Source organism: Doryrhamphus excisus, linkage group LG13 (genome assembly GCF_037039965.1).
Source record: "Doryrhamphus excisus strain RoL-2023G ecotype Guam linkage group LG13, RoL_Dexc_Guam_v1.1, whole genome shotgun sequence".
NCBI lineage: Eukaryota > Metazoa > Chordata > Actinopteri > Syngnathiformes > Syngnathidae > Doryrhamphus > Doryrhamphus excisus.
In genome coordinates, this window is record NC_136369.1 from 5,625,833 (window position 1) to 5,640,335 (window position 14,503).

General features: G+C 45.9%; 1 protein-coding gene across 3 annotated transcripts in view; it reads right to left on the reverse strand.

Annotated features, from left to right (window-relative positions):
* gpc5a (glypican 5a) overlaps positions 1-14,503 on the reverse strand; it is a 133,861-nt gene that overhangs the window by 59,312 nt on the left and 60,046 nt on the right. For all 3 annotated transcript variants that reach the window (XM_058089688.2, XM_058089690.2, XM_058089689.2), the window contains one exon: positions 4,842-4,962. In XM_058089688.2, the coding sequence (XP_057945671.2) occupies positions 4,842-4,962 (121 nt within the window). The remainder of the gene's footprint in view (positions 1-4,841; positions 4,963-14,503) is intronic.

Below are 14,503 nucleotides of genomic sequence, written 5' to 3' on the forward strand. Positions count from 1 at the left end.
TTAGCGCTGTGCAGCGCCTAAAAATATGACAGCCACCAAACAGGATTAATCGAGCATAGTGTCATGTATCGCTATAATTTAATGATGCGTACCCCAGGATGCAAAGACATGGTGGCTGGTGCAGTAAATAAAGTCTTTATTTCACAAAAATTAGTCGTGTCCCAATGACATGCATTGTTAGCTAGCTCATCTGAACTCGTTTTATCTGTCAAAATGCATAGAAAAGGGGAAATAAGTATGCGTTCAGGATTGTGAATGATGAGCAAAATTCTAAATAAAGTGCAGTTCCCCTTTAAGAGCACCACGCAACTTGCAACTACTCAATTTCTTCTTTTTGTGCCTTGCATTGTTTTCTGACATCATCATGGACCCCTGCAATCATTTCCATAATTGTTCTTTTCGACAATCGTACCCTTGTCACCTGTGCTTCCACACGGTTATCAAAATATAACCTAGTCAAATTTGTCTTGCTTCATTTGTGATTGCAGACACCCCAATTTTCGCTGTTTGTGCTGCAATACGTATCTCATTCATCTCCTTCTTCAAGGCATGTAATAATTTCAAATCTTTGCTCTCGATAATATTTTCACATTTGAGTCGTCGTCCTTCAACAGCCAGACTGACCCAAGTTCCAAGGTCAGTGTCATTTCTCTGCATTTTTCTCCATATTTCATTGCATGTTTTAATTTGTAAAATAGCCAAAATTAAGCATTTTCAAGCATAAAAATGGCTAAAGGAAATAAAATGCAAATATATAGGCTTAGAATATAAATAGTATTCTACACAAGACACCGGGTGTCAGTAATGTTACTGTAATGTTCGATGATACACACAAGCACCAGACCCGCTTGCCTAAAAAAGAGGCTTTAATTGCAGGTTTGAATTATCTCACAACAAGCACAACGATCCAAGGTCTAATAATACAAATATAATAATACATAATACATACTAATATGCACAAAGCTAAAACCTGTGTGTCCTTTAATTTCGAGTCTTATTTTAAAATATCTTATTATCTTCTTTGATTATGTCAGCTATATGGGGTAATACTATGGATGTAAAGGTGACTGAAGGGTTGTTATTTCATGTCAAGAGGGATCTAATAATAATCAAATAATAATGACATTATTGGATGACTGACATACAGCGCATGGCACATACTCATATTCCAGGAAAAACTCACGTATGCCTTCTAGTAAGTCATGCAATGCCTCACATTAAATTCTCCACCACTTCAACGTGGCATTAAAAAAAGAAACATTTTTTAAGTGGCACTGACACTTCTCTTTATCCAGACTCTATGAAAATGCTTTATTAGTAGGCTTAAGTCAAATTACATAGGTTTGTCTGATCCGCAGGGGTGAAATTATTCACAGAGGAAAGTTGAGAATGCAAATCAACAAAAATGAGGCTTACAAGCAAGCAATGACAAAGCAGTTGCCTTTAAGTTCTATCTTGACCCAGTGATTGAGCACTATTAGGCTTGAGAGCACTCAAGATGTTGGGACAATTAATTGTGGGAGGGTTATTTGCATTTTGAATAACCATAACAGCCCAAAGTACAATCACTTTAGCTGCTTATTATAAGGCATATGTATATGTATGTATGGAGACCAGCCATGTTGTTTGGTCTAGAGACAGTGCCACTGAGGAAAAGACAAGAAGCAGAACTGGAGGTAGCAAAGATTCGGATGCTGAGATTCTCATTGGGAGTGACCAGGATGGATAGGATCAGGAACGAGTACATCAGAGGGACATTACATGTTAGAGGCCTTGGAGATAAAGTCAGAGAGGCCAGACTGAGATAAACATGATAAACATAAGATCGTGAATATATTGGTAGAAGGAGGCTGCGTTTAGAGCTGCCAGGTAGGAGTCGTAGAAGAAGACCAAAGAGCAGGTTTATGCATGTAGTGAAGGAGGACATGAGGGTAGTTGCTGTGAGAGAGACAGATGCAGAAGACATGGAGGAGATGCTGTGGCGACCCCTGAAGGGAAAAGCCGAAAGTATGAAGCCGAGTTACTTTCCATCCTTATGCAGCCAAATGCGGTCTACATGTGTCAAAAGCCACACTAAACTTCAACTTTCAGAACTTGATCCCTATTTAACAAAAAAAAAAAAGTATTGTACAGTAAGTAAAGTATTGAAAGAAAACGCTTCAGTCTGTCACTCTGGAGCAAATAGCACGCTGTCAAGATAACCTTGGAGGTTTTCCATTGAGAGTATTCAGACTCAACAAACAAAGCTGTGCGAATAATGGAAGGCAGTTGTTGAGACTGAGGCCAAATCTTATGCAGTATAGCTTACAGCAAATAGAACTGATCAACAGGCTATATGTCCTGAAAAAAAATCTATGACAGTTGCATCGCATCTTGTTATAGCTATCAGTGTGTATAAATACACTTCTTTTGGCTATACAGCATTTTCACAGTCTTGGTTGCTTGTATCAAATAAAAGACAACAAGCAGTGTTGGATATTCAATTTAAATATGATATTCACAGATGATGTGTTCTGTTAATCTAAATGCACTCATTTGAAATGTAAGATAAAAATTCAGACATCAACAGTATGTATGACCACAATATTAGTTCTGGAGGAAGTCAGCCTATTCCTGTTATGCTGCACAGACTTCTTCTGAAATGCAAAACACTGCAAAAGTGTGTTTAAAAAAAAAATTCTTCAAAGTAAAAAAAAAACATCTCATTCACAGTAAGTCTGTAATTATTTATAAGTACCGGTAAAATGTGCCACAAAAGCCCACAATTTTTACACGTCTCTATGCTTCACTTATGATATTTTTCGTCAAATGTTGAAAATTCTGCACTTTGTTTGGCTGTCTTTAGTTGTTGTGAGACGCAAAAACTTCACTTAAATATGATGGTCTGGTCTCCAAGCTTTCAGTGAGGTGTACAAGATTATATATGATTGTAAATCGGTGGTGGAATTACAACAGGCAAGCGTATGTGGGGGGGAGATGTAGTTTAGAAAAACTTCTCTTACAGGTAGGAAGGACCATCCAGCAGTGTGCTACTACTATCCACTTCAGAGTCAGGTGGAGGCGGCCCCATAACAGACGTAAGCACGGTTGTCATGCTAGCTTGTGACTCTGATTCGTCTGTTCTATCAATCAACATTCATTCATTCATTAGTGGTGATTACCCATCCATCCATCCATTTTCTATGCCACTTTTCCTCACCAGGGGCGGGGGGGTGTGCTGGAGCCTATCCCAGCTGACTTAAGGTGAGAGGCGGGCTACACCCTGGACTGGTCGCCAGCCAATCACAGGGCACATATAGACAAACAACCATTCACACTCATTCATTCATACCTATGGACAATTTAGAGTCGCCAGTGAACCTAACATACATGTTTTTGGAATGTGGGAGGAAACCGGAGTAAAAAACAAGGATCGACTGTTGAAATAAATTGTGTAGAAAAGCAAATAATAGGGGAGCTATTGTTCTAAACCGACCAGGTTCCCGATGTGACACAGAAAACTAAATACTTGAAAATTTTAGATTGGTTACAAATTGCGCCAGGTTTGACAATGAAGTAAATCATGCAAATTCATTACGGCTCTTGATTTGGTATAGAAAAACAATTATCTTGCTTTGTTTGGCATGCAGCACACAGCACACATACTGACTGTGGCTGATTTATATATCAGGATTCTAAACTGAAGCAACACTGAAATGGAATGAAAGTAACAAAAAGTCTCAAAGTTTGACACAGTGAAGTCGCTTCACAATTAAAATAAAAAGCTGAAGTAATATCACTGACAAATAAAAAAAACATTAACTGCTATTCTCAATTTTTCAGATTTGCAAGTTCAAAATAAAAGATGCATTCAAAGACACATGAAAAAAAAAAACCTCTGACGCAAAAACCTCTGACGCAATTATAATATATTCTATACCGCTTATCCTCACTAGGGTCGCCGGTATTGTTGTCGCAGACCATTATTGAAGCTAAAGTAAGTAAAACAATAGAAAGCTGACTTCAGGCAAGTGTAGGGTACACCCTGCACTGGTCGCCAGCCAATCACAGGGCACATATAGACAAACAACCATTCACACTCACATTCATACATACACATTCATACATACATTCACATACACATTCTATGGACAATTTGGAGTTGCCAATTAACCTAACATGTTTTTGGAATTTTGGGAGAAAAAAAACATGTGCAAATACAGGAAGAAGAGGCAAACTCCACACAAAGATGCCCAAGCAGAGATTCGAAACAAGGACTTTCTGATTTTTTGACTGTGTGGCCAACATACTAACCTCTCAACACATTTTCTATATAGTGTAGAGTCACTGGAGAGTACTCTCCGTTTCCCAGCGTGCTTTGCTATTTTTGTAAATGGCTGAAAAGCACATAGCTAGAGCTCACATACACATAGTAGTTGGTTAATATGCAGTTAATTGCTGCGGAGCGCTTTATTACATGGGAAAGATGCATGTCGAGCTCTTATAAATTGCACTTTTTCCACCTTGTGGCTCTTTTTACAGCTTAAAACTGCACCAAACATGATCTCTTTGTTTGTGCAGTTGCATCATCATCTCCTTTTTGCCTCTCGCAAAAAACTTAAAAATACATTCTAATTTAGCCCAACAATAGGTAACATTTACTTAAAATATGCATTTTCACTAATTATAGTCCATAGTTAACCACAAAACAGAGACAATTTATTAGTTAATTTTTGAAAACCTGTGATAGCGAGGGCATGATTTTTGAACTGCGATGGACCAATTACAAAACATGCACATAGCAATGTGTTAAAAAAGTCAAATGTGTTAATCATGTAAGTACAGCAAGTGACGAGGCTCACCTGATTGATGTGCTTCAGTTTGTCTATGAGCTGATGGATCACAGCATCATCTCCTTTCACTTTGACTTCAGGATTTGCAGCCTGAGCCTTGACGCCATTGCCAACCACACGCAGAGTATAGCTGTAAACACCAAAACAACAATTTCAACTCTCTCATCTGTATTTTCTCTGCTTTTTGGGAAGAAAAGTCATCAATATTCCACAGGTGATAATTCAGCTGTGGTAAGATCCTGAGGTTAAACAGGAATTTGAAATGTGAAAGAATCACGACTCATTTGCCTCAGCACAAGTGCATGAGCGCACTTACAGCCGCGCCATTATATATGGGTTAAACCACTCTTTATGATCACTCATGGAATGGAAAACCATAAAACCACAGTAAGTACACTGGATGCAACCTCCCACTTATGATGTACAATGTGATGTTTCTATGTGCTACATTAATCCTTATTTGAAAGCAGTTCACCGCTGTTATTGCTTGGTAAAAGACTTCAGATCACCTCAAGGTCTATGTCTATTCAGCGGGGATGACTATGGAATTGGTAGCGAGCGAGTGACATCTCAATCCCCCACATGCCATATAATACAACATATAGATCAAGGAAAGACATTCACCGCTGACAGACCTCCAATGACCTGTGTTGTGTATGCAGGTCTGAATAGATACATAAGAAATGTCAGTCACCCCTGTGGATTGGAAATTAAAAGAGAAAAATGGGTGTCTTAAGAGACTGGTGATTTCATACTTGCTAACAAATGGGAGTGATTTGGAGTGAGTCAAGGTCAAGAGTACATGAATAAATAAAGCACAGGAAGCACGGTGTCTAATTTATTTAAAAGAAAAGGTGGGTGGCAGAATTCAAATTCAGTCATGATGTGTGGGTCCCAGCAATGTGAGTTTGATGTTCATCTGGAATTCACTGAAGAAAAGTTCATAGTTGTCATTCAAGTTAAACTACAAAGGAGTTTACAAGAAACGGTGATGAATGAAAACGAAAGATATTGACACCATTTTTGTTGGTTTGTTTTTGTCACGTGCGGTCTTGGTAGCTTTATGGTTCGACCCTAGGATGCAGAGAGCAGGACCAAAAGTGCAGATGAAAGGTTGCGTTTAATGCAATAATGGCAGCAGCAGGATAACACAACAGCCACTACAAAACAAGCCAAATAAGGGCCAATAAGGGCATGGACACCGGAACATGCATGCTTTTTCAGCAGGGTCCATACATAAACACATCCTCCAGCATCAGTACCACATCAGCCAGCATAGGACAAGCACAGGCAGCACAGGCATACAAAAATTGGGAAAAGCAGCAAACAGAAGGAGTCTACTGCTCTACTGACCGTGATAAGTGAATTTCTGCAATGTAGAATTCCTTATGTCACAGTTCCGTTCCTGCCTTCTGGTCTGCTCTTCCTTGTTTTCCAGATATCCTGGAGCGGGCTGGAGGCGGGAGGACTGGGCACACCTGAAGCCCATCAAATCATCTGCCCATTTAAGGCCGCCGCTTGCAGCGACAGTCGCTGGTTCCTCGCTTCGTATCCTGCTACCCAAAGGGAACTTCGGTCTACCCAGCACTCCCTAGCCGTCCAGCCAGCCTCCCGTTGTTCTGTTAAGTCATTTATGTTTGCTGAGCTCTGTGGCGAGAGTTTTGTTTTTTTTTTTCGTGCCCTTCCTCGCCACCACCTTGTGTTTGCCCCCTGGGCAGTTTGTTTATTGGACTTTGCTCATTAAAAGTCTCTAACTGCAACTCCTGTTGGCCTTCCTCTGCGTCTGGGGCCCAACCCACGACACTGCGTGACAGAAGGAACCAGCCAGAAGATATGGACCCCGCGGAGCCAGAGCCGATTAAGTTGGCTCTACGCCACCAGGCACAACGTCTGGGGAAACAGGAGGAGCAGCTCAACGCCTTGGGCTCCTGCGTTCAGGGCCTGGCCGACCAGCAAGACGCACGCATGAAGGCATTTGAGGCCTAGCTAAGCGCATTGGTGTCCGCCTTGTTCCCGTCACCACCCCCCCGGCGCCCCCCGAGGAGCCCGCCGACCACCCGCCGACTTAGGACATCTCCTTACCTGCTCTTGGCGCGCTGCTCTCCAAGCCGGAGAAGTTCTCCGGTGATTCAGGGGAAGTACGGCCGTTCCTCACCCAGTGCGAGCTCCACTTCGAACTGCAGGCAGCGGCTTTTCGCTCGGAGCGAGCGCGAGTGGCTTTCGTCACCTCCCACCTTACTGGAAGGGCTGGAGCTTGGGCCACTGCTGAGTGGAGCCGCCGTTCTCCCGTCTGCTCGTCATATGCCGCCTTCTCCCAGGCCATGGAGCAGATCTTCCAGCGGACCCCGCCGGGGCGCGAGGCGTCCCGGGCTCTCCTACGGCTACGCCAAGGCCGCCGCAGCGCGTCCGACTACGCCATCGAGTTCCGGGCTCTGGCGGCAGAGAGCGACTGGAACCCGTCCTCCCTCGCGGACGCTTTCTTCCTGGGCCTGTCGGACAACATCCGGGAACGTATGATTCCTCTGCAGACTCCATCCAACCTCGACGAGCTCATCGCCCTGGCCATCGGGATCGAGAGGCGCAGCAACGACCACAAGGAGGACCGCCTCCTCCAGCACGGACGCCTCCCCGCCGGCTGCTATCTCCGCGAGCACGGGGACCGCTCGCCGCCGTCGTCGCTGCGGCCTCTCCCCGCCGTCGAGCCGGCACAGGCGCCAAGATACGACGAGCCCATGCAGCTGGGAGGAAGTCGCCTCACCCCGGCCGAGAAGGACCGTCGTCGAAGGCTGCGGCTCTGCCTTTACTGTGGTCAGGCGGGCCACACTATCTCTCGCTGCCCGGTCCGCCCAGATCGCCCACGCTCGCAAGCATCGCCTCCTCGTGGCGCAACGGTGGAACCGCCTGCTGGGATGACGTCACTAGCAGACCCGGCAGTCAACAGACTACAACTCCCAGGTACGCTCTCCTGGCGCGACAGACACGTTGACATTTCAGCCTTTATTGACTCTGGAGCTGATGATAGTTTTGTGGACGAGTCCTTTGTTCAACGCCTCGCCATTCCAGTTATTAAACTGTCTGCGGCACAAGTTGTGCACTCCCTCGACGGGCGTCACCTGGCCACGGTTACTCACCAAACCGCGCCTCTCTCTCTACGTGTGTCCGGTAACCACCACGAGTCCATGAGCTTTTTTGTTGTCCCGTCACGCTCCGCTCCGGTCGTATTAGGGCTTACCTGGTTACTCAAGCACAATCCGCATATCGATTGGGTCAAATCCTCCATCTCAAACTGGAGTGTGTTCTGCCACACACACTGCCTCAAATCAGCGTGGCCTCGTACCACGTCCCCCTGCTCTGTTCCTCCCGAGAAGATCGACCTCTCCTCCGTTCCTGACGCCTACCACGATTTGCGGGAGGTTTTTAGCAAGGATCGAGCCCAATCCCTCCCGCCTCATCGGCCGTATGATTGCGCCATTAATCTGCTCCCAGGAGCAGTGTTGCCGTCGTCACGGCTGTACAATGTCTCCCGGCCTGAGAGGGAGGCACTTGAGCAGTATATCTCCTCGTCCCTCGCGTCTGGTCTCATCCGGCCCTCCTCGTCACCGTTAGCCGCTGGGTTCTTTTTTGTTGAAAAGAAGGATAAATCACTCCGTCCCTGCGTAGACTATCGGGCACTCAACGACATAACGGTTAAGAATAAGTACCCTCTGCCGCTTATGGACTCCGCATTTAACCTGCTTCACTCCGCCAAGTTCTTTTCTAAGCTCGACCTGCGTAGTGCTTACCATCTGGTGCGCATACGAGAGGGGGATGAGTGGAAGACCGCGTTCAATACTCCCCTTGGGCATTTTGAGTACCTGGTCATGCCCTTCGGCCTTACCAATGCCCCGGCCGTCTTTCAGAGCTTGATAAACGATGTCCTGCGGGACATGTTAGGTCGGTTCGTTTTCGTTTACCTGGACGACATACTCATCTTCTCCTCCTCCCTCGCTGAACATGTGCAACAGGTCCGGTTGGTCCTCCAAAGACTCCTAGAGAATAGGCTGTTCGTCAAGGCTGAGAAGTGTGCTTTTCACACCTCCTCAGTCGCGTTCCTGGGGTTTATCGTGGAGCGGGGTCAGATTAAACCCGACCCAGCCAAGATCCAGGCTGTGGCCGACTGGCCTACTCCTACAACTAGGAAGCACCTCCAGCGGTTCCTGGGCTTCGCCAATTTTTACCGGCGATTTATTCGGAATTTTAGTCGGGTCGCTGGACCCCTCACAAGGCTTACATCGGTAAAGGAGTCGTTTGGTTGGACCCCCGAGGCGGAGTCGGCTTTCAACCGGCTTAAGGGTCTATTCACCTCTGCTCCGGTACTCATTCACCCCAACCCTGCTAACCAATTCTTTGTCGAGGTTGACGCTTCCAATACTGGCGTTGGGGCGGTCCTCTCCCAGCGCTCCACCTCCGACCAGAAACTGCACCCCTGCGCCTTCTTCTCTCGTCGCCTGACCGGGGCCGAACAAAATTATGACATCGGCAACAGGGAATTGCTGGCCGTTGTACTCGCTCTGCAGGAATGGAGGCACTGGCTGGAGGGTGTGGAACCACCATTCATCATACACACGGACCATAAGAACCTGGCCTACCTCCGCTCGGCCCAGAGGCTCAACCCCCGACAGGCACGGTGGGCGCTGTTTCTTGCACGATTCAACTTCACCCTGACTTTTCGTCCTGGCTCACAGAACTGCAAGCCGGACGCCCTCTCTAGACTGCACTCTTCACCCTCGGAGGAGTCCCCCCCGGAGACCATCATCCCACAATCCCGGATTCTGGGTGCCCTCCAGTGGGACGTGGAGAGGCAAGTGGCCGACGCCATGGAGAAGGTCACCCCGCCCAACGGTTGCCCCTCTGGGCGCCTGTTCGTCATCCCAGGACTCCGACCTGAGGTCCTCCGCTGGGCACACGAGTCCAAGCTGGCGTGCCATCCGGGGGCGTCGCGCACCGCCTTCCTCTTGGCACAGCGGTTCTGGTGGCCTTCCTATCGAGCTGACGTACGGGAGTTTGTGGCAGCCTGTCCCACCTGTGCTCGGAACAAGTCCTCCCATCTGCCCCCAGCTGGGTTGCTGCAACCACTACCCATTCCCTCCCGCCCGTGGTCCCACGTGGCTCTGGACTTCGTCACTGGCCTCCCTCCATCCAATGGCAACACTGTCATACTCACGCTGGTCGACAGGTTCTCTAAGATGGCTCATTTCGTCGCCCTCCCCAAACTCCCGTCTGCCCTGGAGACGGCTGATCTATTGGTCCACCATGCCTTCAGACTGCATGGTATCCCCCTGGACATCGTCTCGGACAGGGGCCCCCAATTCACGTCAGCAGTCTGGAAGGCTTTTTGCAAGTCCCTTGGTGCTTCACCCAGCCTGTCCTCGGGTTACCACCCCCAGACCAACGGCCAGACCGAGAGAGCCAACCAGGACCTGGAGGCGGCCATCCGTTGCGTCTGCCATCAGCAACCCGCCTCCTGGTCCTTTAATCTCCCTTGGATCGAATACGCTCGCTGGTCAGCTCAGCCACGGGCCTCTCACCGTTCCATGTGGCGTATGGATACCAACCCCAGGCTTTCCCCTCACTGGAGTCAGAGTCCGCTGTCCCCTCTGTGGCAGCCCACCTCAGACGGGCTCGCCGAGCATGGTAAAACACCCGGGCCGCATTGGGGCGCACCTCCGAGCGGAACCAGCGGTTGGCCAACCGCCACCGTTCGGCCGCCCCGGAATACAAGATTGGACAGAGGGTGTGGCTCTCGTCTCGGGACCTACCGCTCCACACGGACTCAAGGAAGCTCCAACCCAGGTACATCGGCCCATACCCAATAGTACGGGTCTTTAGCCCGTCCTCTGTGCAGCTCCGTCTCCCTGAAGCTCTCCGGATACACCCAGCCTTCCACGTCTCCCTCCTCAAGCCAGTTGCCTCCAGTACCCTCAGCCCCCCGGAAGTCCCTCCCCCTCCGCCCAGACTGGTCGATGGCCACCCCGCCTTTACAGTCAAGGCCATTTTAGACGTGAGAAGAAGGGGCAGGGGTTTTCAGTATTTGGTGGACTGGGAGGGATACGGGCCGGAGGAACGCTCTTGGATTTCCCGCTCCCTCATCCTTGATCCCACCCTCCTTTCCGATTTCTATAAATGTTTTCCCGAGAAGCCAGGTAAGCCGCCAGGTGGCGACTCTTAGAGGGAGGGGTACTGTCACAGTTCCGTTCCTGCCTTCTGGTCTGCTCTTCCTTGTTTTCCAGATATCCTGGAGGCGGGAGGACTGGGCACACCTGAAGCCCATCAAATCATCTGCCCATTTAAGGCCGCCGCTTGCAGCGACAGTCGCTGGTTCCTCGCTTCGTATCCTGCTACCCAAAGGGAACTTCGGTCTACCCAGCACTCCCTAGCCGTCCAGCCAGCCTCCCGTTGTTCTGTTAAGTCATTTATGTTTGCTGAGCTCTGTGGCGAGAGTTTTTTTTTTTTTTTCGTGCCCTTCCTCGCCACCACCTTGTGTTTGCCCCCTGGGCAGTTTGTTTATTGGACTTTGCTCATTAAAAGTCTCTAACTGCAACTCCTGTTGGCCTTCCTCTGCGTCTGGGGCCCAACCCACGACACCGCGTGACACCTTACTCGTTATTCAAATATGTTCGCAGTTAAAGCATAGAAACCCCGATAGTCACCTTTAGACTCATAATACCCAATATAGTATGTATACACCGTATAAGTACATAAGCCTTTTAAGACATAAATATGACGTGTTATTATAAATGGGTTCCCTAGGGGAGATGAGCGAGTGACGGAAGTGACGAACAGTTGAGTTTCAGCTTTCCGTGGGTTATGGCTGTAACAGTAGGCCATGTGTTTATTGGGGATTTGCATTAGGGGTTATTGTGCCTGTTGCGAGATTATTCAAACCTGAAAATAAAAGCCTGTTGTTGCGGCAATCAAGTCTGGTGTGCGTCTCACCATACATTATGAATGCCTTGTCTGTATTTCAGTTAATTTAGCCATTTTTATGCTTGAAAATGTATAACTTAGCTACATAATATTTGCTGAAATATGCATATGTTTTGACGAGTAATAAGCCATATTCAAAACAGCATGATTTATTAATTATTTTTGAACTACAGTGATTGAGTGAAGCTATGAAATTCCAACCACAAAGTGATGAGGTACAGCTAAAATTCCTAAATGCTAGTTTTGTGAAATGATGATGAAGGTATAAACACCTATGTGGTATGCAATAAGTTACCTCTTTACCTCGTTACCTCTAATTAAAGTGTGAACCAAAATCCACATACTATACATTTGGTGACCAAGAAATCTTTCCCGGGCTGCATGGCGGTCGAGTGGTTAGTGCACAGGCCTCACAGCTAGGAAACCAGGGTTCAATTCCACCCTCGGCCATCTTTGTGTGGAGTTTGCATGTTCTCCCTGTGCATGCGTGGGTTTTCTCCGGATACTCCGGTTTCCTCCCATATTCCAAAAACATTTCCGTAATGTAGAGCCAGCAAAGATTAATTTCCTCTTGGAGCCCAATAAATGTAATCTAACTCTGAATAATTTGGATAGAAGACACAGAAATGTAATTCATATCCATAAGCAAAGAGGACACGAGCATGCATGCATGCATTGCACACACACACAGGAATTTTTATCTAACACTTACAATCTTACAATCTCAGCGGGCGATGACACCAGACAATGTGGAACCGCTGAAAAGGTTTTCATAGAATTAGGAAAAAACATTGATCATAGTCATCATATAGTATATTTTTCAGTGAGAGTGAGAAGCGTAGAACAGCACCCACAACCAGGAGATATCAAACTGTTGAATGATTGCCTGTGTCTCTACGGACCAGCAGCAAGATCAAAGAATCCATATCTGACTCCCCAAAGGGACATTCGCTTTGCATCTCATCTCTCTGCTCAGTTAGATTGACATATTCTATCTTTCTTTGCAATGCCTGGAAACTACCACTATCTCATCCAAAAATATTTCTCTCCAGACCAAAAACTTTGGAACACACACACACACACACATGTTAGATCATTTATAACCATCTTGGTTATTATGTCTGTACCCAGTGAGTGTAAACAGTGGTAGGAAATGAATGAATGTTGCACAACAGCAACTCAAGAAGTCATTAGATAAAGTCATCCATTGGAGTAAAATAGTCCAAACAAAATGTAGGTTATGAAGTATTTCACTTATGTTATCTTTAAATATGTGATCTACTTTACAAACATGAAATACAAGCATTTGGTCTGACAATAAATTACCGACCTGTGCTTATTTTCAAATTCCCAGCAAAATTAGTCACAGTATGTAATATCATCTCGGATGGAGAGCAAAGTTAACTTTAAAAGGACATTTTTTTTTTCTCCTGACTTGTACCATAAATTATGCAATGTAAAGCTCTTCTAGAGCTGCATCTCATTGGAGAGTATGAGTCTTGGAATGGTTGTTGCTAAATGTCTCTGTCACTCCATTTAATGTATAGTACATGAGTGTGCCTGCACATTGAAGGACTTAGAGCAAGGCAAATATCTCCATCCTGCTAACTTTAACGTGTGTAGACAACAGCTGACGGAATAGATTCTTTTTGTTGTGGTTTCTGGCCTCAACAAGGAAGAATAATATATAAAGTGTGAGGACAAAGTGTACGTATGTGTATAACCCTGTGGTATTTCTTACATTTCTGCATAAATTGGTGATAAAATGTATCTTCATCTAAGAACAAACAAACTTATGCCGATGATTATTTTGACTGATAATGTTCACATTCTTATTTTATTTTATTTTATTGCATTAAAATTACTACATGTATGATGAAATTAACTACATTTACTCGTATTCACTTACAGCGCAGCCTTGCCACATCCAATATGGCGGCGGCGTTGACATATGTACACTCCAGCGCAACGTGTATGGTTTTGATAACAGCACTTCCTCTTTCCCAGCGTGCTTTGCTGTATTGTTGTAAATAGCTGCTAAATTACATGTTTAAAGCTCACATGGTTGATGGTTATTCTGAATTATTCATTGGTAGAGTCTTGTCTGTTGTCATATATCTATTATGTTGCTGTGTGATGTTTTTTTAAGCTCCTTCTTTAAAGACATCGTGAGTAAGATTGAGAGGTGGAATGTTAACCCCGCGCGTGATTTCTATGCAGCTGGTATGTTATTAAAATGCTTTCTAAGTAAAGTGTTAACTCCAATTTAAAGCAATGTAAGCAATTTTGTGATGTTGTCGCTGAAAGCTTAATATCATCGGCTTGCATGACAGGGAAAAATCTGATACCGATGTTGACTGATATCACCTTTTAATGCCACTATCTGGCCCATAATAATCACGTTTTCTTGACAAATTGTATGACAATCCCGTCAACAGTGCAGTGTACCATAGTGACTTTCATATCACTTCGTCTCATCAGCCATGTTCTGGTCAGTTTTTGGTATTTAAGAAAGTAGCAATGCATGACAAAATGTTTGTCCATACAAAAGTCAGACTGGACAATCGATCTGTGTTATTTTCTCTCTGTTCTCTCCATCACCTGTTTGACAGTCTTTACTGCTTGCATAGTGAAAGCACACATCTGACTATGAAATCAGTGATCCCGATATTCCTTCTAACAAAAAGCCAATGGGATACCTTTAT